The sequence below is a fragment of the Hemicordylus capensis genome, chromosome 9 (genome assembly GCF_027244095.1).
Source record: "Hemicordylus capensis ecotype Gifberg chromosome 9, rHemCap1.1.pri, whole genome shotgun sequence".
In the NCBI taxonomy this organism is placed as follows: Eukaryota; Metazoa; Chordata; class Lepidosauria; order Squamata; family Cordylidae; genus Hemicordylus; species Hemicordylus capensis.
In genome coordinates, this window is record NC_069665.1 from 28,998,221 (window position 1) to 29,021,582 (window position 23,362).

Consider the following 23,362-nt stretch of genomic DNA (forward strand, 5'->3'; position numbering starts at 1 on the left):
GCTGTTGCTGAGATCTCCCTTGTGTTTCTCTTTGGACTATGAACCCCTCAGAGAGGGGAGACCATCTTCTCATCCCTTTGGCTGTGGAAGCTGCCTGTGAACTTTTTGTTGCTGAAAAGTGGTATATAAACATTTCAGTAATAAGAATGGGTAGCATCCAGACCTGTCTGGCATTTGCATAAATGCTTTTGCAGTAATGTAGGGATGCAGTGCACACACCACACAAAGAAATTCACTCGTGTTCCTAACTAGCACAACCCTGCTGCAACCCCCAATAAAACGTCCTTCGGCACATACCCTTGTGGAGGCCATCCCATAATACCTCCACTCATTTTGGACACTGTTCTGGAGGCTTCACCACTAGCACAGGAGACTTACGACCACTGCTATCCAAAAACACCACCCTCCCCTCAGGGATAAACAAGATGTCTCAGTTGAAGCCAGATTTATTTTCCCGTTGGAAGGTATTTTATTGGTTTGTTTGTTTGACATATGTATATACCACCCAAAATATATGTCTCTGGGCAGTATACAATAGAACAGTACAAATGAAAACAAAATTTAAATGTTAAAATATTAAAAAAATAATTTAAAATTTAACACAAGGTTTAAAAATGGTAAGTCTGATTAAAAGCCTGGGTGAACAAATGTGTCTTAACTGCCTTCTGAAAAGTTGTCAGAGATGGGGAGGCTCTTATTTCAGCAGGGCGCACATTCCAAAGCCTCAGAGCAGCAGCAGCAGAAAAGGCTCGCCCCTGAGCAGCCACCAGATGAGCCAGGGGCACGGTAGAGACCAGAGGTACAAAAGACAGGTGTTTATTTACAAATGCATTGGGGGAACACTTACAAAACATTTTTTTAAAAAAACAAGCAGTTAAAATAAATACTTGGACTACAGGAGGCACAAACGCTCAGCCTGATCCTCAGCTCCTTGCGCGCTCTTGCGCGCAGAGTAACGGCCACAACCTGAGCTTCCTGGTTCACTTCTGTACGCGTGCCCAATTGGAACGGGAACACCAAATGTGCATCACAGCTTCCACGTGTGCAAAGAGACACGAGATCAAAAGCAAGGTTTGGCCTCTAAGCTGACAGCAACATTCACATAATGCCCTGTTTTGCACAATCAATAAATCTGCATTCATTTGCTTATAGGCATGTGCGCACGCATGCGCACACATACACACACATATACATACACACAAAAGCAGGTTGGATATGTTTTAGTGCTAGCTTGTAGACATTCCTAACCTGTATACATGCTGAGCCTTTAAGATTTAGCCACTGATGCATTTGCTGCATTTTTAAGTCCCTATTTTTGACTTCTGAGCTTATCTGCACACTCATCTGGTCCACTCCACTGGAAATGCGTTGCAGGTACCTCCTCCCTAGTGGATTATCACATCTCACTGGCAAATGGTTTCTAGCTGTTGCCCAGAACTAACAGCCACTAACAAGATAATAAAACGTTACCTCTTGGTCCCGCATAATAATTAAAATAATAATAGGGAGAATCCATCGTGGTCGTCCCAGGTTCAATCTCTGGCACTTCCAATTTAAAAAGGGGTCTCATGTAGCAAGGCTGGGAATGTCCTTCTTCTACCTGAGACCCTGGAGTTCTCCTGCCAGCCAGAGTAGACCATTCTGGGCTAGCTGGAACAATGCTCTGATACAACAGCTTCTTATAGAGGGTAGCTATAGCACAGAGGAGCTATAGTAGCACACATGCTTGGCATGCAAATGGCTTCAATTCCTGGCATCTCTAGTTAAAAGGATCTTGCCTTGGAGCGCTGCTGCCAATCTTATCTGCAACAGTCTGACTCAACACAAGGCAGTTTCTCGTATCCACTATTCCAGAATCAGTTTTCAAACAACCAAGAGCTTGAATCTAAATGTAAAAAACAAACTTCTCAGTCACAAAACGTAAATAAAACCTTTCAGGGACATGTCACTTAAATGCAGAATATAGACAGGCGGTTTCTTAACATTGGGGGCGGGCGGGAATCACTGGGCCATCCAAGTCTTGACAGAGTGTTCACCCACACAGGATTAATTCACTTCTAAAATCCACCTTCAGCATCATATTTTCCTACATTCTGTTTTGAAAACATACAGCACAAGAGGGACGTTAGCGGTAGAATGCTTTGCAGCAGCAGGGTCAGTTCTGGTATTCAGTCACCCACTAACCATCAAGTGATGTTATGTGCATGTACTGTAGGAATCTCAGTGACATTACATGCTTGTGTGAACCCCAAGCCTTTGGATGCTCGCAGTAGAACCTCACTTGCAACATTCCCAAAGTATTCGCTGAAGCATTAACTGGAGTTTACACTATATGTTTATGTTCCGGGTACACCGGATGTTGGATTACGACTCCCATCATCCCCACAGCAATGGATGATGGGGTTCAAAGTCCAACAATACCTGATGATCAAGTTTCGAGAACCTATGAGACACACCACACACAATCTCACAGCCCCATTCACAGGACCAGTACTGGTCAACACAAGGAATAATGGTCCTTGGGGGGAATCCACAGTGATGTTTCCCACCCTCTACACCCATACATGTAGAATAAAGACGTGCATGAAATAAAAAAATTTATTCGTTTCGAATTTGAATTGAATTACAAAAATTCATTTCGAATTTGAATCAAATTCAAATCTAGTCTGAAGATTCAATATGAATTCAAACAGATTTCAAATCAATTCAACCCTTTTTGGCACCTTTTTTAACCAATCGAGAGCCTGAATGGTTTTTTAAAAGGTGCCAAATGGTTCTCAAATTGAGTTTGAATTTCAAAATTTTGATTTGAATTCAAATTGAATTGCACTTTTAAGGGGAGATTCAATACGAATTCAAATCATTCGAATCACTCAGGTTCGAGACAAACTGATTTGAATTCAAATCAATTTTCACCTCCCTAATGCAGAAAGCCATATATACCAGGTTGCTAGAAGGCTATCCTTTCTCTCTTAGCCTCACCACCCACACTGGGTCTGCAAATGTCCCATTCAGCTCTGGGGTTCACCATGAGGGTGCATCAGTTATAGGGATCAAAGCTACTCAATCAGCTTGAGTAGCCTCTGCTTTTAAAAAACATACCAATCCATTTTCTACTCTGAAACTGGTTTAAAAACTGGTTTCTTTGGGGCATCTGCTATAGAGCTGATCAGCCTGAAGCAACCTTCTCTGGGTGCTTTTTGTTTCAAATTTTATGCCACTTCCTGAATGAGAAACAAACCAAAAATAATACATATAAAACATTCTTAGACCTCTGCAAGCAGAACAATTTTCCCGAAGGAAATCAGTGGGTGACGATACAAAAATAATCTTGACTCCGGGGTTTTTAAAGTTCTTTTTTAAAAAAAAAAAAAATCTGTACAGGAGGATCAGACAGTGATCTGTTGGCTTTCTCTGAACACGGGCCTTTGGTGCGGTCCGCAGGAATCCTGGAAGTTTCTGTACATCTGGTCGTAGTGGACCTCCTCGGCCATTGCGAAAGCTGGAGGGCTGCCCTCACTCTTCCCGGCTTCCTCCACCAATTGCCGGATGCTCAGCTGCTCAATCTGCAGTTGGGGAAGACCAGACATGTTTGATCTGCCAGTGGTATCTTTCAGGACCGCATTGTAAAATGACAAGGAGCTTTTTCAATGCATTGTTTAAAAAGTAATCATAACTTTGCACCTATGAATGCTTGAATGTTCAACAAGCTTCATGCACGTGGTCTCAGTAAGGCCCACAAGTAATTTATTTACATGATATAATGATACATGGTGCTGTGAATTCTCTTGTTCTTGATTTAAGTACTGATAATGCAATTATTTAATAAATTTATTAATGCAATTTGTTTATTTAGTACAATTATATATAGTGAATTCTCATGTTCTTGACTTATCTGCACTGATAATGCAAATATTTAATAAAATAATAATATTTATTATTAATAATATTATTAAATAATAATTATGATGATGATGATGATGATAGAAAACCCTTCTATATTTAGGAGGGATTGTCAACCAGGATAAGGATTATTGGAAAGATGAATGAGACAGATATAAGGTGTCCACTTTCCTCCTCCTTTATCACACCCATCTAATGTAAACTGCAAGCTACTGTGGCAGGAACATGGTCCTTCTGTAACCTCTGGATAGCTCCTAACACATCACTGCTGTCTAATAAATGTTAAGGAGAAGTGAACAAGGTTCATCCCAGCCAGGTATCTACAGAAGAGATAGCTCCCAATGGGAGTGAACCAAGCCACATGCCAGAAGGGAAAGCAAAACAAACTAACTTGAATTCACTATCAAATCAGAACAGGGAGAAGAGACATTCCTTACTGACACCAAAATAGACAGCCAATCAGACCCTGAGGATGAAGCACATTTTTTTAACATGCTTCACACATTTTATTTTTCTTTCTTTCTTTCTTTCTTTCTTTCTTTCTTTCTTTCTTTCTTTCTTTCTTTCTTTCTTTCTTTCTCTCTACCACCCTTCCAAAATGGCCCAGGGCAGTTTACAATTTAAACAAAACCATTAAAATCAATTAACAGTTAAAACAGAGATTATAAAACACCATAAAATAACAACAACTAAACAATAAGAACCATTTTTAAAGCCCCGAAAAACCAGGTTACAACATTAAAATGACTGACAACAAATTTTCAAGCATTTTCCTCAAAGCATGAGGACTAGCAACTTAGAGGGGGGTTTTGAGAAGGAAGAAGGAGACTTGTTCCACATTCAAGAGCCAGTGCAATATGGGGGTGAGAAAGAAAGAGAAACTCTGACTTGAACTTTTGGAAGTCACAGAATCCTCCTGCACAAACTATAGGTGAGGGCAGTCAAGTGAAAGCAGAATAAAAGTGGCGGAAAATAATGTTAAAAAGCCGACACCAAAGCCAATGATCTGACTTACTTCAACAAGGATCAACTTGAAGCGTAAGGGGGTGGCATCTGGAAACTCTTCCCCAAAACACAAGATGACTTTGCTGTTTGGGAAACGGCCTTGGCCGTTGTAATAGTGCTGAAGCTCTAGGAGAAGAAAGCAGCAAAGAATTAATTAATTAAAGGCAGGAATTATCAGTATATTTGGGAGCTCAAAAGCACTGAAATGGGACCGGCCATTCTCAGAATGCTGACTCCTGTGGCAATAAGGGAACTCTGTGTTTGCACAGCACAACAGCAAAAGAATGAGACTCACAAGGAACTCTCAATTAGAATTACGTGCAAGCTGATGCCACTGTGTGCTTAATTTTTATTTGTTTACTAACTTACAGCTACCATCAAAATAAAAGTATTTATAATCCATCAAAATAGTCAGCAACAGATGCAGCTACCACCATCAGAAGACCCACAATGTGTATACCACAATTACGCAATTGCACAAAACAAGTGCAGAAACTGATACCAGTCCACAGAATTCCACCGCAATGAATCTCAGCTTTTCCAGTTCTTTTTGTTAAAAAAAATCCATCTTCTAGGCCTTAAAGCTGCAGGGATTTCCCGTGCACCAGGGTGGGCCTCTGGTGCCCTATATAGCCTTCCCCTCCGCCCTCTGGGTAGCAGAAAAAGAATTGTGTACACTAAAAGTATTTCTTAATTTCAAGGATTTCTTCACTTAATGGGACTACCCTGACTATTTCCCCTCACTATACACAAAATGGTTATATCCGAGATTTACCCCAGTTGTGGAATTCCGCCTCTCTGAGGTTACCATGGCACACTTTGATTTGGATTCTATGTCTTAAAATGACAGTATTGCCCGCAATCAGTGCCCAACCATTCTCATGAGGAACACAAGTGGGATGCAGGAAATGGATCAAATAGTCTTGCCAACCTCTGAAAAAGTGGTTGGTGTCGAAGATCTTGACCACCTCGTCCCGGTCGAGCTTGTTCGGCCTGTCCTTGAAGAGCATGGTGTTCCCGCTCCAGAAGACCCGGCCCTGGCTCAGCCGCTTGATGAAGATGCCCTGCTTGTTAGAGTGAAGGAGAACACCCCTCTCCAGGTGCCCAAAGAGCTTCTTGGTGATCTGCCTCTGGCGATCATTCGGGATGACATCAGCGGATGGGAACCGCACGTGCTCCAGGTTTTCCAGGACGTAGGGCGACTCCCCGAGCGAGATGCGGCAGCCTTCAGGGCGAGTGGTCGTGACGCTTCCCACCAGCTTCCCACCATAGTAGAAGCTGATCACCATCTGGGAATAGCCTGAAAAGGTGCATTGGGCAAAACAGTCAGGGAAAGGTGCACAGAACCTTTGGTCCCATACGGGGGTTGATTCACACAACCATCTTGAAGGGGTGATGGCCGGGTAGAGGTGGGCACTAGCAAGATCAGGTTCAAAGATATACACTGCCCAAGGTGAGTTACCTGCATTTTAAAATGATGTAAGTCACTTTGAGGATCGGATGCTTGAACAGTGGGATATAAATCTAATTAGTAAATAAACACTAATAGAGAGGAGAGCTGGTCTTGTGTTAGCAAGCATGACTGGTCCCCTTAGCTAAGCAGGGTCTACCCTGGTTGCATATGAATGGGAGACTTGATGTGTGAGCACTGTAAGATATTCCCCTTAAGGAATGGAGCCACTCTGGGAAGAGCAGAAGATTCCAAGTTCCCTCCCTGGCAGCATCTCCAAGATAGGGCTGAGAGAGAGAGAGAGTCCTGCCTGCAACCTTGGAGAAGCCACTGTCAGTCTGGGTAGACAATCCTGAGCTAGATGGACCAAGGGTCTGACTCAGTATATGGCAGCTTCCTACGTTCTTATGTAACAATATTTTAAGAGCCCTGAGTATAGGGAGTCCCAAAGAGAAGTCTTTCTTAGCCCTACAACCTGATATGCTGTGGTGTGAACTTGGAACTATGCAAAAGAAAAGTCATCTTTCTGAGCTCTAGGTCTCCTCAAGATGCTGCCCCTGTGTACACAGACATTAAGGACATAAGAACAGCCCTGCTGGATCAGGTCCAAGGCCTATCTAGTCCAGCATCCTGTCTCACACAGTGGCCCACCAGATGCCACTGAGATGCCCACAGGCAAGGTGAGGGCATGCCCCCTATCCTGCTGTTGCTCCCCTGCAAGCAACTGGTATTCAGAGGCATCTTGCCTCTGAGGCTGGAGGTGGCCCACAGCCATTCATCTAGTAGCCATCGATAGACCTGTCCTCCATGAATTTGTCCAAGCCATCCAAGCTAGTGGCCATCACCACATCCTGTGGCAGAGAATTCCATAGATTAATTGTGCGCTGTGTGAAAAAGTACGTCCTTTTGTCAGTCCTAAATTTCCTGGCCTTCAGTTTCATGGGATGACCCCTGGTTCTAGTGCTGTGAGAGAGGGAGAACAATTTCTATCTGTCCACTTTCTCTACTCCATGCATAATTTTATGCACATCTATCATGTCCCCCCCTCCATAGTCGGGGGGACTATTTTCCAAAGCCCCAGATATTGTAGCCTTGCCTCAAAAGCAAGGTGCTCCAGGCCCCCATTCATCTTGGTTGCCCTCTTCTGCCCCTTTGCCATTTCTACAATGTCCTCCTTAAGATATGTGGCCCCATTCGGAGTACCGTGTACAGTTCTGGTAGCCAGGTCTGCACGCAGTACTCCAAATGTGGCGCCACCATAGATTTGTATAAGGGCATTATAATATGAGCATTTCTATTTTCAAACCCCTGGTCTACTCTTCTACTCTGGCTGGCAGCAACTCTTCAGCAGCTCAGGGAAGGTCGTGCCCCGGGACTATTTTTAACAGGGAGGCCAGGGATCTCTGGTATCTTTGGCATGCAACTTACTAGACACAGTCTGAAAAGGAAACCCCCAAACTAGCTGCACCGGATGTTATCTGAGACAGGAAGTTTAAAATTCACTGTACCTGGATGCAGAGGCTCGTAACCCGAGAACCCACTCATAAGGGGCAGAGCTATGAATTAAAAACAAAAAGATAACAAATAAATACATACATACATATATATTCCTGTATGCAATGAATACATGCCAGATTTTCAAATCTAACCTGTTCTCCAGTCATTACTATCGCATTGCCCATACGCTTTAAATATCAGCAGTGGAAACTTATGAAGCTACCTAATACTAAGTCAGAACATTAGTCCATGCCTTCTCTGACTGGCAGGTCTTTTCCAAGCCCTATTACATGAAGTCCTTTTAGCAATAGCAATAGCAATAGCACTTACATTTATATACCGCTCTATAGCTGGAAGCTCTCTAAGCGGTTTACAATGATTTAGCATATTGCCCCCAACATTCTGGGTACTCATTTTACCGACCTCGGAAGGATGGAAGGCTGAGTCAACCTTGAGCCCCTGGTCAGGATCGAACTTGTAACCTTCTGGTTACAGGGCGACAGTTTTACCACTGTGCCACCAGGGGCTCTCTTTTAGACACCTGGAATCCTCTGCCACTGAGCCTCTGTTTTATCCCAGTGGAATTTCCATTTGAACACATGCTATAAGTTCTTCCAGTCCATACTATGTTCCCCCTTTCCAAATGCGTGAGAGCCAGCGTGGTGTAGTGGTTAGAGTGCTGGACTAGGACCGGGGAGACCCGAGTTCAAATCCCCATTCAGCCATGATACTTGCTGGGTGACTCTGGGCCAGTCACTTCTCTCTCAGCCTTAACTACTTCACAGGGTTGTTGGGAGGAGAAACTTAAGTATGTAGTACACCGCTCTGGAGGAAGAGTGGGATATAAAATGTAGATAATAATAATAATATGTCCTCTGGCTATCGCTCAAAGTAAATTCAGCAGTCACCTTTCCACACACCAACCAACCCGCACAGGAAAACCCATTGACAATACCTTAAGACAGGACTGTAGAACGCTCCTGCAGATGTTGTACTACAACTGCCATCATCCCTAAATATTGGCCAATGTGGCTGAGGATGATGGGAGTTGTAGTCCAACAACTGCTGGAGGACAGAGATTGTGCAGCCCTGCTTTGAGACCGTCTTCCTAATGGCTTCTTACCAGAGCTTGAATGGTGTGTCCACCAGTCAGGGATTGGCACATTTCTGCAACTCTCCTGTGGCGGTGAAGGGCTTCTTTTGATGGTCCCAAGATACTCCTCCACAGAAGGCGGCTGGATAGATTGTGGAAGAAGAGAATGCATGACTGTTGGGCTGGCAACATTAGCATCATTTCGGGTGCCCAATTCTGATCAGAACTGTGACACCAGAGGAGGGTCAATGCGTGTTTATTTGGTCCATAGACCAAGGTAAAAATAATAACACAAAAAAGTTACCAGAAAAGTTAAAAATCATATGGTTAAAAAATCCCAACAGGTATTTTAAATAACATTAATTAACATAAAACTCCTCCTGTATTTTGTAACATACAAAAATATTAAAGTGTATATTAATTTTACAGCATAAACAAATGTAAAACTCCTATATTTCATAATATACAAAAGATTATAATTATACAATAGGATCTCCCATTATTTTAAACATAGAACTCCTCCTGTAAAGCAATAAAACTCCGAGGCAGAATTTAACACCCAAAACTAAAGTTTGCTCCTTAAAATCACAAATACACTATTGTCAGCCACAAATACAGGTGTACCTAGGGGGTACTGAAGCTAGCCCTTTCTCACTGCAGCACCATCCTGCTGGAAATCCCCCCTTGGAGTGACTAAAGTAAAGTAAAGTGTGCCATCAAGTCGATTTCGACTCCTGGTGCCAGAGAGCCCTGTGGTTTTCTTTGGTAGAATACAGGAGGGGTTTGCTATTGCCTCCTCCCGTGGAGTATGAAGATGCCTTTCAGCATCTTCCTATATCGTTGCTGCCCAATATAGTTGTTTCCCATAGTCTGGGAAACAGCCCAGCAGGGATTCAAACCAGCAACCTCTGGCTTGCTAGTCAAGTCATTTTCCCGCTGTGCCTAAAGGGCCTCAATCTTCTGAAGGCTTAACACACATGGCTTTTACGTCTAATCTCCTCTGGAATGGAGTGTGCCAGTCCACATATTAGCTGCATTTACCCCAAAGTCCCTTCGGGCTATCAGGGACCAGTAAAGATATTACTCTGTTTCCCCCCCGAATCAAGGCTGTGCATTCTGGCTTAGCTCAAAGTATGTCCGGCTTTAAAAAATCCTCTAGTTTCAGTGGCTTGGGAGAAAAAACCCAGGGCTTCTGTTATGCCCCACCACTTCTCCCATGAAGTGTGGCCACGGCATTTTTCAAAACTCAGTAAAGGGGAATTTGTCAGCTGTGTTTGGTATGGTCTGCTCTGAGTATTTGCAATTGCAAGCACTGGGAAGTGGGGAAGGGTTTTAGCAGATTGGTGAAATTCTGTGGAGGGAGTCCAGAAGGGGAGGGAGAAATTCCTGAGTTAAATGCAAGCACAAACTGCAAAATGTGGGTCTTAACATAGGCTTTAGATATGCAGAATGGAGGCTACAGCTTGATGTAACCCGATACCTTTTTGTTTGAGCTGATTTGCCTGAAACTCCCTTGCCTCTTAAATGGTCGGGTGGGTGCGGGGAGAACATGAGGTGATGAAGGCATTCACTCACAAAGGCAAGTTCATTATAAAAATCAGCAAAGATCTGGGTCAGATTCGGCAGGCTTGGGTTAAGCGTTCTGCTGTTTGATCCACCTGCTTGGCCACTGGTCATGCCGTTCTTAGCTGTCAAACTAACGACAACAACAAAGCTCTCTTGCTCTCCTCCTCTCTGATGTGATCTATGATTGGTTGGAGGAAAAACCCGGAGCAAGCCAGTGGGAACGCACAGGAAAAAGATCTGCCAGGGATTGCAGAGAGGAGCCGACCCTATGTGAACTGGTCAACATCTTGCGAATCTGCTGCAAAGCAGATTCGCTCGTCAGATACCCCGCGGCAGGAAGGAATGTGCGAATAACTGCCCGCAGATGCTTCTTCAGAGACAAATCACTTTGATGGGAGCCATTCTCATCAGGGAAACAACACAGCAGCAAAGGGCTCACCTCAGCCCCAGTCAGAATCAAGCCACCAGCGGCTCCTTTTAGTCGAACAAGGGACTTCTGCTTTTAAGCATGCCTCTTACCAGCACAAGCAGGCACAGGCCTAGCTTGACCCTGAAAGCTGTTATAAGCCAACGTTTTATTATGCCACTGCTTCCTACGACTAGAAGGTGTCTCCAGTGGTCATCTGCTCCCTCCACAAAGAGAGAATTGTTTATTTAGATCATGCATAACAGCATCATACACAGAGTCCTTTCCTGGGTCCTCTGTACCCTCCACACTCATCCAGTTTGTTCGCATGACCACCAGCGGGATGGGAGAAGTGCCCAGCCCGGGTGAGAGAGTCAGGCGTACTCCCAATTTCTGGCCGTGTGCTTGCAAACATTCAGGTAGGAGGAGGGGAGACTGAGCGTGTGCCAAGCGGCAGCTGGGTAGAACAGCTTTTCCTCCTCCTTCCTCGGTAAAATGCTGGGGACAGAATCTGGGTAGGGGACAGTGTTCCCTCTAACAGGGATTCCCAGATGATGTTGACTACAACTCCCATAATCCCCAAGCAAAAGCTCTTACAGCTGGGGATGCTGGGAATTGTAGTCAACAGCATCTGGGAATCCCTGTTAGAGGGAACACCGATGAGGGGGCACGTGTCTTGACCAGCGGCCACCTTGCACACGACCCCTCCCCCCAACTCTACCTTATCGTTTGCAAGCACACGACTGAAAATCGGTTGCACGCCGGGCGCTTCTCCTAGCCTGCCAGCAGTCGTGCAAATAAGCCAAATGTCTCAATAATCTATCCAATAGCCCCACAAGGTAGACCATTATCTCACACAGACACACCCTCACAGAAGCAAAAGAAAGCTGAATTCTGTAAAAAAAAATGTGATCTGCTTGCAAACCAAACACCAGCTAGAGAAAACCCTCCAGGCCCGGCAAAGGCTGTTCCTTCCCCGTGCAATAAGCCAGTCATCTAGAGAGAGCCCCAATTCCCCTTGCAGTTAGAAAACGGTTCATCCAGCACCAAATGACAACACTCTGGTTTCTCCAGCTGTATAATTCCATCAGCAGAAAAATAACAAGCATATTGATCACAAGGAGCACCAGACTAGCTCAGGGTTGTTGAGTTCCCCCGTTTGGTTGTTCTGCAAACCTAAGCAAGCGTTTGTTCCCAGCACATGTACCTTTTTGCACGCTGAGCAACAGAACTGCACACGAAATAACCACAAGTTGACCAGGATACTGTTTTCTCATTCTCATTTTTAACCCCTTTGCAGCCTATGCCCAGTTCTCTCTCCAGGATACTGCTGAGCCTGGCACTCAGGGGCGGTCCTTCCATGAGGCAAGGTGAGGTGGTCACCTCAAGCAGGGAATTACAGGGGGCGCAACAGAGTGTGGAGATGCCTCTCTGCTACCCACTACCATTCTGGCCCTTGCAAGCTTTGCAAAGGAGCACAGGGCGAGGAGAGAGGTACCCTCCTCTCCTTGCAAGAAGCACAAGGAATGAAGAGGAGGCTGCTGGCAACCTTCCCTCCTCCCTGCCCCGCATGGTTTTTCAACTGCAGCTGGGGATGATGGGAAATGTAGTCCAGCAACAGCTGGTTGGCCACCACTGCCATAAAACTCAAAAAAAAGATTTTTTAAAAAAGAAGAAGAAGAAGAAGAAGAAGAAGAAGAAGAAGAAGAAGAAGAAGAAGAAGAAGTAGTAGTAGTAATGCTTTAGTGTTACAAAATTCAATGGATTACCTCTTTCATCAGGTCATCTATAGCGGATGTACCACAGTCCATGTCCGTGGCTTCTCCCAAGCTGCATCCATTCCCCAATCCCATTTTGCCTGGAAACAGACACAATTGAAATGCCGTTACAAACTGCACCGGGGAAGTAGCTCTGCCTTGTGGTTTGACCTCCCTGCGTGAGAGAGACTATCCGTTTTAGAGAGTCAAGAAAGACTCGGTGTGGTGTGGTGGTAAAAGTAACAAGGAGTGGGGAGACTCAGGTTCAAATCCCCGCTCACCGTTGGTGGCTCTGACCCGTCGCTCTCTCTCAGCTTGACCTACCTCACAGGGTGGTTGTGAGAACCAGATGAGGGTGAGTTCTTTGGAGGAAGGGTAGAACTGGAATGTATCTAATAATCATGTTTCTATAGGAGAACGTGATGGGAAAGCTGAAGAAGCTCGTAGTTGTTAGTGGAGGGGAAGTGTAACTGAGTTTAAAATTTTTACATTAACCATGATGCATGAGTGCTGGATTTTCAGGGAGCACCCTAGCTAAACAAGAACAAGCTCTGGCATATCTTCCAACATTTCACCAACAAAAAATAGTGACGTGCTCATAACAACCCTAGTCTTGTGACAAAGACCATGGCCAAGGACCCCCTCCCATTCTGACACAGTGCTGGAGTGTATTCTATTCTATCTGCTCGAGTCATATACTCTGCAATAGCCTGTCTTGAAAACCAAGAAAATGCTTGTTCTTGTGGTTGGGAAGAGCAGAACATCATAATTGTCCTATGAAATATTAACACCAGTTCAACAGCAACAATGTGTATAATGTACACTGTGCAACACCTTAACATTCATGCATTTCTTTACGGACACACACTAGAGGCACGTTGCATTAGAAACATACGAAGCTTCCTTAAACCGAATCAGACAATTGGTCCATCTAGTTCAGTACTGTCTACACTGACTGGCAGCGAAGGTTTCAGGCAGAGGTCTCTCCCAGAGCTACCTAGAGATGCTGCCAGGGAGTGAACCTGAGACCTTCTGCATGCAAAGCAAACTGAGCCATGGCGCCATCCCCTCGGGAATCTCTTACAGTGCTCATATGTAGTCACCCATCCAAATGCAAACCAGGGCAGACCCTGATTAGCAAAGAGGACAATGCTTTCTTGCTACTGCAAGACCAGCTCTCCTCCCCATTCATTCCTCACTCAGAGATTTACAATTCTAGAGACTTTGGTGAAGGAGCCACACTCTGAAGAATGACAACTTTAGCAATTCTCTCGAACAATATTTTGACAAAGCCAATTAGGAGTCTGATGGCCACCTTTGATGATCAAATTTACGGTAGCATCAGTTAAATCTTGCAGGTGCCTTTCTTGCAACAGACTAATAAGATCAGACATCTTGATGAAGCACCTTCAAAAATAAAATATAGGATAAGGACCAAAAAAGTATTAACCAAGGACTATGCATTTACCAGAAGCTGACAGAATATTTTGCTCTGCACCCCACTGACCTGGAATGCAGAAAAGCACAGCGTAACTTCTGGGATTCCCACCCACCCCATGTACTAAAATTGCACCCACTAGCCTTTTGCCGCTGAGGAAAGCACTGTAGATCAGGCAAGAGAGATTTCCAGAAACACAGCAAGGCATGAGCATAAACAGCACAGGGGCGAAGGGTGCTAAGGGGACATTTCTTGATGGTGCATGCTTGAAAAAATGCCGCACCAAAAAAACCGCAGATAAAAATAGAACACAGTGCAGCTCGTTTAATACCGTTCTGGGCTTTGTTACTGTAACCACAAATGCTGCTTGGTTTTACTCCAACCCAAGGTAAGGAAGGAGCTGCTTTTCTTCTGCTCTGAGGCCTCTGAAAATAGCATGTCGGTGGGGAAGGCACTCAGGTGGGAGGCAGCAAAAGCTCTCCCACGCTACCTTTAGACAGGAATCCAGTCTCAGCGGGGGGGGGGGCAGGTTTCAAGGAACTGACGGCTGACACAGTCATGTGGTAGAGGTGGTTTCTTTGCAAAGAAAGCTGAATGGGTTGAGTAAGGGGAGCATGGGAACCTGATTGTTTTGCTCAAATGGAAATCAAGTCCTCATGTGTATTGAACCCCATCTACCATGGTAGTTCTTCTGCTGGGGAACTCTTATGGGGGTACCATGCTAGCAAAGGTGTTTGACTAGAAGACCTCTGAGGTCCCTTCCAAATCAAAATTTTATTAATTAATTAATTAATTATTTTCCCCCCAAAAAGATTAAATCATCCATAGGATAGATAAAGAGTAACAGTTTTTGATATGGTGAATGCAGCATGCGACTTTGGAAGGACAGACCACATGTTATGTTGAACGCATAGGAGAGGGAAGCAGGATTATGCCCACTAGACCCATAAGCTCGGAGCATTCACTATAATTGTGAAGGCGTCTAGGGGAATGCAAGCCCTGCACACATCCAGAGCCTCTTGAATAAGCAGGGACTCTGGTTGCACACAAGTGCCTACATGCATGTAATCTGTACATCCAGAGCCTCTTCCACAGGTTACACTGGACAAGTGGACATGATCCTGCTCAGTCTCTAGTAACTTGCAAAGCTTTGTTTAGGTTTAAAAGTCGCCTGTGCTTTTCAAATGGTTGTTTCCTTATAGCAGATTCTAGTTGAACACGATCGAATAATTATAACATCCACAGAACCCATGTTATTCACTCTGGTTTGTTTTTTTCATTCCCCCCTGAAAAACAGGCTCAGGATTTCATGACATTTATCCTTCATTTGATTTTGATGCACACGCACAAACTTTTCACATGGGATCGTCTTTAAAACAAGTCTGCAGTGGCACAGCCCAGCAAGAGCTACACCAAAGGATTCTGCTGCCCATGTGGCTTGGCTTCATGATCCTTACATTTCTGCTCTTCCTCCGGAACAATGCGGTAGACCTTGTAAGGCTCTGAAATGTCCAGTTGGGACCTGTCAGTCACCTCTTCGAAGTCCGGACTCTTGTTCAAGGCACAGCGTAACCTGGTCTTCCATGTGGCCGGCTCCGCTTTATCGCCTTCCTTGAACTTTCCTTTGAAAACTGCCCAAGCCTAGAAGTGAAGCAGAACAGTTCCTCAGAAATAGTGGCATGGCTTCCTGAGGCTCTCAACTGAGAAAGATTTGAAGGACTGATGGGACAATAGTTCAGTGGTAGAGCACCTGCTGCAGAAGGTCCCAGGTTCCATCCCTGGCAGCATCTCCAGGTAGGACTAAGAAAGACTCCTGCCTGAAACCTTGGAGAGCTGCTGCCAGTCAGTGCAGAACATCCTGGGTGAGATAGACCAGTGGCCTGACTCGATATAAGGCAGCTCCCTATGTTCCTATGACTTCCTTTGAGGAAAGATCTCAAGCAAAGCTAGCCCTAGAACTTTGAGTGCCTTGATGGGTACCTTATCTTGCAAAGCCCTATTCCCACTCCCATTCATGCCTCACCTATTCTTCTCTTCCTTACATTTTTTAATCAGTGCCACAGCCATACTTAAATGTTTTGCCCTTGTTTTGAAAGTTCAAATGGGTAACCTATCTAGACTATTGGCTTTCCCCCAATCTCTAGCTTTTCTTTTGTTTCTATACTAAAGCTACAGTGTATTGCTTTTTACTGTCACTAGATGTCGCTATAGCATAGTTTGCACAGCTATAGCAGCACTTAACAGCAAAAAAAATTTCAGTATTTCATTTACTGTAAAGTTACTGCAGCTCCATGAGATCATGCTGCACTTAGTTTAAACGAGCAATCAACCACAGGTGGAATCCAGTCCTGTAATACGACCTACACAAAAAAAGGAGGCTAGTGCAAAATATAGGGAGAGGGGTGAGCTTTTTCTACCATGTGGTTTTGGATACAAACTTTTGAAGATTTGTGTGGAATTTTTCAAACAGCAGATGATTTCATGCAGTATTACTTGAATGAGTTGATGTCCAAAAAGGCTAAATGATTTTATTATAATCTAACTTGCAAATGAACTCACATATCATGGAAGCTGTTTCCTCAGAGTTCTTCAGTAAGTTCTTTCAGCCTGATGACGACTGGACATCAAAGCCACGAGGTTAAAAGATCATTGTTTTCAGCCAGGTTCAGGAATTGAGTCTAAGGACTGAATGCAAGGTCCCTTTTCTGGGAGACCATTTCTGTCTTCTCCCATGGTAGAGAGCGAAAACAGGAAACAAGGACAAACCAGCTGCCCAGCCGCCAACATCTCACTGGCTACAGACTGAGCAATCCCTGATCGCCGATTATAGAATAGCTAATTGAGTTAAACTAATAAGAAGACTGACCCAACTATAGCATTCTATACCTGTACTGCTGCTCTAGTGTCTACATAGGAATCTAGAGCACTAGCCCATTTTGAAAACTCTGGAAGAGCTCTGGAAGCCTCGGGATCTTCCGTACCTTATGCAAAGCAACCGACAAGTCCTACCCACAATGAAGGCTACTTATTTGGCTGATATTCAAAAAGAGGCATTCTTCATACCTTGAATATAGATGCATCCACCTCCTGGTTGTAATCCTGTTTGCCCGCATGTTTCCACGGGATACGAAACATGGTTTTCTCGTCATTCTCCCAGATCAGGCCAGGATACATCCCACTATCAATCTGCTCAATCAGCCATTGCCTCAGCCGCCTTCCACCGTTCCGATCGCACATCCTGAATGGAAGAGTTTGAAGAACTCCTATAAATAGTTGTTAGGGAAACGTTTTCCCCGCCTTTCCAAACAAATAAAACTCAAGGCAGCTTATGCGAAAATAGAACATCAAAACAATGAAAGCAACTAGAACACAATGCAATCAAAAACACCAACAGTTAACTTTAAAATCAGCAGCAGCAACAACAAAATCCCCCAAACCATCAGTGATTGGGAGTTAATCAATGCAAGGGACTGGGAGTTTGCATGCCCAACCAGTCTAATGATTGGTGTGTGCGGTCTGCAGAAATACAACCGTTTAAGAGGTTCAGCACACATGCAGCTCAATCTTACACATGTTTACTCAGAGTCAGAAGTAACTTTCTTTGATTTCTTTTGTCCAGATTGGAGCACAGCCTAAGCTAGCAAGAAGACTGTAACAGGACTTCGGAGTAACATGTGAATGAATGCACCTATGTACACTGTCTACAGGTACAGATCTATATGCACACACAGCTTCTTATCTATATCCTGCCTTTTAGGGGGCTTCTGCCCAGGTTCACCTTTTACAGTCATTCATACACACACATGAACATGTGTACAGAATAGATATCTGGATGCATGTACAGTATAACAGAATTTCTAAATAGGGCTAGTAAAAACTAGATCTAAGGCCCCACAGCATTTCTGAAAGAAGTCGGGTTCAAGCTCCCAATGGGTCTCCTGTGGAACGAAGCCCTATGTGAGGGGGCCACCAGCTATGCCCGTCTGGGCAGATCCTGACACAAATGTGGTATAGAGCACGCTCAAATCCACATTTCACAGAAGTGATGCCTGCTGTCCCCAAATCTCAGAGGGGTAGCTGTATTAATCTATTGACACAAAGCCAATCAAGAGCCTTATGGCAGAAAGGGCCGTTGCGTGTAGTATCCTGTTTCCAACCATGCTCACCACAGTGTTTCTGGGAGGCCCACAAGTGGGGCATAAACAACAATTATGACAAATATTTATATACTGCTTTTCAACAGAAGTTTCCAAAGCCATTGAGAGGGGGGTGGGAGAGGGAGAGAGAGATATATCCCTGTCCCCAAAGGGCTCACAGTCTAAAAAAGAAACATAAGATAGACACCAGCAACAGCCACTGGAGGGATGCTGTGCTGGGGCTGGATAGGGCCAGTTGCTCTCCTCCTGCTAAATACGGAGAATCAGCACTTCTAAAGGTTGCCTCTTTGCTCAATTAGCAGGGGACGAATAAAGCCAACAGAGAACAGACCGAGAACATTTATGGTGGTATAATCTATCACACCAACAGCTCACCATAAGATAGGAACATGGGAAGCTGCCTTATACCAAATCAGACCATGGTCCATCTAGCTCAGTATTGTCTACCCAGACTGGCAGCGGCTTCTCCAAGGTTGCAGGCAGGAGTCTCTCTCAGCCCTCTCTTGGAGATGCTGCCAGGGAGGAAATTTGGAACCTTCCGCATGCAAGATGGCAGGTGCTCTTCCCAGAGCGGCCCCATCCCTTGAGGGGAATATCTTCCAGCGTTCACATGCAGCCTCCCATTCAAATGCAAACCAAGGTGGATTCTGCTTAGCAAAGGGGACAAGTCATGCTTGCTACCACAAGACCAGCTCTCCTCTCAGATGTGAGTCACATATGGGTGCACTAGAGCAGGTATAGGGAATTAACTTTCGGAACTCCTCCTGCTCTTTTAAAGGTTGAGGGCTGCCATAGAGGGAAGAGGGCAAACCAGACTGAGACCGTCGCCATTTAGGTAAACATATGAAACTGTCTTCTACTGTCTTCCCATTGATCTATCTAACTCAGTTTTGTCCACACTGACTGGCAGCGGCTCTCCAAGATTTTAGAGCTTTCCCATCTCTGACTGCAGATTCTGGAGACTCAACCTGTGGTTTGACAGCCAACTTCCAGCTTCTCCCTTAGCCCTTCCCCCATGCATCATTTCACAGAATCGTAGAGCTGGAAAGAACCTTGGAAGTCTTCTAGGTCACTCCTTGCTGAGTACTACAATATCCCTGACAGATGGCCATCCAGGCTCTTCGGAAAATCTCCAGCAAAGGAGAGCCCGCCACTGCATGAGGCAGGCTGTTCCACTGTCTAATGGCTTACAGTGAGGAAATTTCCAGATTGTATGCCCCAAGAGAAGAAACACGCAGGTACCCATATGTATGAGTACAGAAATCCTGAAGCGGGGGTGGGAGGGAATTGGAGGTTTGCTTTGTTTACAAAATGAGGCCAAAAAGCTCAAAAAATGCTGGGTGCTGTCAGCATGAGTGTGACCCATTTCTGACCAGCCACTGACTCCAGCTGACTATATCATCAAGAGGGAATTTGTTGCTGCTAATCTTAAGAAATTTGTAACAAATCTGAATCAGCAATGTCACTAAGCACTAATGCATCCGAAAGCACTGCTACTTCCAAGACCAGGGCAATGCAAAAGAGAAAGCAATGCAAGAATTTTTAGGAAATTCGTCTATTAAAAAAACAGGACAAGAACATTTCTGCCTCTAAGCCTTGTGAAGTGCAAAAATAATTAAAGATCAGGAACGAGGTGTGGATGTGTCAAGCAAGCCGCACCGAAATGTCAACTGACACACCACACAGAAAATTTATTTTAGAATCTGAAGTTGTGTCTGTTTCTTCCGGAAAAGGTTTCTGTTGTTAAAATAAATCAGATTCTAAAAAGGAGTTCCTCTCTCTGCTTCTTTTGTTTTTAAATTGGCTTGACAAGATAAAAGGAATGACTACAATTATTTATGCACTGCATGTGTTAATAAATCACCATCCCTGTAATACTTTATATTGACTTTTTATTTAGTTTGCAGTTTTTAAGCTTTAGAGTTTTTATCTGTATTTTAAACAGTTTTGTTGTGTTTTTAGATTGCAAACCGCCCAGGGACTTGTGTATGGGGCAGTATAGAAATGTTTAATAAATAAATAAATAAGATGAAGCCGTTCACGGCTGTTCACAATGGTTGCTTGTCCTACTTTGCCATTGTGCAAAGGTTGCAATTCTAGCCACGCTTACTAAGGAGTAAATCCCATGAACCCAATGGGATTTACTTACTTTTGAGTCCACATGCTTAGGATGTGGCTGAATAGCTGCAGTCCTCTGCACAGTTTACCTGGGTGTAAGCCCTACTGAACCCAACCTATTTCCTTTTGAGTAAGAATGGCAAGAAACTGGACTACATGTGGCCTCACCAGTTTCTGTACAGAAAAGAGGCTATCATAACCTATTTCCGATGGGCTTCCAATGCACTGCGGGGCTGAATTCGTTCTCAGTCAAGTTTCCAGGGTGAAACGTCATTTTTGAAAGTCCACAATTCCTTATCAATTCCAAACAAAATGAAGTGGCAGAAGAGAAACTCTCAAGCAGCGAGGAAGTGGGAAAGGAAATAAGGCTGCAATCCAAAGCACACTTGCAAGAGAGCTTTACTTCTGAGTTTGGATTGCACTGTGCATGTTCTTCAGGACTAGAAAAGCACTCATATTATCATCATCATCATCAATAACATTAATAATGTTAATATAACAACAACAACAACAATAATAGGGAAAGGATGCGAAAGGTCTCCCAAGCAGCGGGTCAGGTTCGCACAACTAAAGGATTCGGCGCAGTTTTGAGGCCAAGCACAGAGTTGTATTCGCCTGAAACACAAGGCACTACTCGCGTGCGTTCCCTTTGCAAAGGCTGCCACCACTCTGGCAATCGGGGTCCCTCCCGGTCTTTGCCAACCCTCTGCCACGAAGCGCAAGTGGGACTCTCGCTGCATCCCGCACGCACGCCCGCCTGCGGGGACACACACACACACACACACACAGAGAGCTCACACTCACACGGACCTCCACATCTGTCACGGCTGCTGCTGCTGCTGGCCCGGGCTCGCTCTCGGCCAGATGTCAGGTCACGGAAGGTGAAAGGAGGCGGCCGCTCCGCCGAGCGAGTGAGATATATATATGCAGATACAGCGGCGTCTTTGGGAGAGCCGGGGGGTCCGCGCTCGCCTCCCTGCGGGGGCCCTCAGCCAATAAGAAGGGGAGAGCAGGCGGCGCGCTGGCCAATAGGGAGAGGCCAGTGCCCGGCGCCTTCTCCTCACTGCCCTCGCTTCCGAGAAATCAGCGGCCGCGCGCGTCACCCGCGCAAGTAGGAGGCGGAGGCCGCGCGAGGAGATGCCGGCCGCGTCGTGTGCGCACCTTGGAGCGCGCTCCTCCAGCGCATTGGAGCCAAAAAGGACCCCGCCTGCGGAGCCTCTTAAGGGTTGCGGCGGGGGGGGAGGCCCCTCCTCACGCCCACCCGGGCCGGGGCGCGCCTCTGGGCATGACGCGCCCTTCAGCAGCCTTCGGCGCTGGAGAGCGCAGCCGAACGGAACGAGCCGTGCAGGAAGCCAGCCCCGAGGGCGATGCAGGGGGCGGTTTCGGGCCAGGCCTCCGGAGCGCAGAAAGCGGGGGGTTTTCCGTAGGCAGTCCGCGGTTTGCAAGGCGGGGGGAGGCGGCTGTGTAGCGCTGCGGTTGCGCTGGGCATTTCCCCAGGTTTGGTTCGAGGATGCGGAGGGTGCTGCTGGAGGAAGGCGGATCCCTCCGTGCCACTGACGAGGGCGGGGAGGGTGCCGAAGAGGGTCGGGTCAGGGGCCAGGGGCTGAAGAAGGGAAAGCCCGGGGGAAATGGACGGGGGTGACCCCACCACGTGGCAGCAGGTTTGCCGCGGAGGGGGCTGGCGAGGCTGAGGGCGGGAGGAGTGCGTTGCACGTGCAGCGGCAGGGCACCTTCCCCACAGTAATACGGCGCGGCCCCTTTCCGGCAGCGGCACTGTCTCTGGGCCCACACTAGAAGCCGTCGGGCCACATCGCATCGTCCTCTGCATCGATCCCTTCTTCCTGCCCCAGCGCCCGAGGCCGTTTAAGGCTGCTGCGGAGAAGAACGGCTCGCCGTCCAAGAGCCGAGATACCAAAGGATCCGCTTCAGCGTAGCCCTTGAGCGCCGAAGCCCTTCAGCTCTGGCTGAAGCTGTTCTTGGAAGTCTCACTCTCACACACTGTCCCCAATATCAAGCCATGCAACTCTCCAGGATTGTTCTGTTGAAGAGTCCCAGGGAGGAGGTTGATATCTGCTCCTAAAGACTCCCAGCCAATCCTGGAGGATAACCACCCTAAATACCTGCCAGTGACTCCCGCCACTGACTGCTCCCTGGACTTTTTGTTTTTACATGTGTGTGTCTTGCTCTTCCTCCAAGGAATCCTGGGAGGCACGTTAGACTGAGAGGTAAGTGACTGGCCCAAAGTCACCACCCTTGAGTTTCATGGCAGAACAGGGATTTGAACTCAGGTCTCTCCGGTCTGAATCCAGTTCTCTCACCGCAGCAGATTGACTTGTTGCAGAAGTTACTTAATTATCACGGGGGGGGGCAGGATGCTGTCGGTGATGCTGAAGTTACCAGGATGTTTATAAGCACTGCCAAATCTAAGGAAGTGTCTCAGCTTCTCTAGAGTGTCAGGGATCCACCTTTATTTCCAAATAAAGGTGGCAGGGCCTAGCTCAGTGGCAGAGCATCTGCTTTACATGCAGAAGGTCCCATGTTCAGTCCCTGGCAGCAACTCTAGGTAGGCCTGAGAGAGACTCTTGCTACCAGTCAGAAGGTGCTGACAGTCTGTGCAGACAGCACTGAACTAGATGCAGCCATAACCTGACTCGGAATAAGGAGAGCTGGTCTTGTGGTAGCAAGCATGGCTTGTCCCCATAGCTAAGCAGGGTCTGCCCTGGTTGCATCTGAATGGGAGACTTGATCTGTGAGCACTGCAAGATATTCCCCTCAGGGGATGAAGCCGCTCTGGGAAGAGCAGAAGGTTTCAAGTTCCCTTCCTGGCTTCTCCAAGATAGGGCTGAGAGAGATTCCTTCCTGCAACCTTGGAGAAGCCGCTGCCAGTCTGTGAAGACAATACTGAGCTAGACCGACCAATGGTCTGACTCGGTATATGGCAGCTTCCTATGTTCCAAAGCCATGAGGGAGTC

The 23,362-nt window shown here is 46.0% G+C and overlaps 1 protein-coding gene across 3 annotated transcripts; it reads right to left on the minus strand.

The window, feature by feature from the left end:
- Nucleotides 1-800: 800 nt before the first annotated feature.
- Nucleotides 801-21,374, minus strand: IRF8 (interferon regulatory factor 8). 3 transcript variants are annotated; one of them, XM_053270379.1, is made up of 9 exons: nt 21,201-21,374; nt 17,179-17,353; nt 15,573-15,756; nt 12,690-12,778; nt 8,979-9,090; nt 7,867-7,914; nt 5,840-6,208; nt 4,919-5,034; nt 801-3,566 (listed from the first exon to the last, which is right to left on the minus strand). In XM_053270379.1, the coding sequence occupies exons 1-9, from the start codon at nt 21,206-21,208 to the stop codon at nt 3,390-3,392; spliced, it is 1,278 nt and encodes a 425-aa protein (XP_053126354.1). In that variant the 5' UTR covers nt 21,209-21,374; the 3' UTR covers nt 801-3,389. The 3 variants fall into 3 exon arrangements, with proteins under 3 accessions (XP_053126354.1, XP_053126353.1, XP_053126356.1); XM_053270378.1 differs by having other exon boundaries at nt 21,195-21,374; XM_053270381.1 differs by having other exon boundaries at nt 21,189-21,374.
- Nucleotides 21,375-23,362: the final 1,988 nt, after the last annotated feature.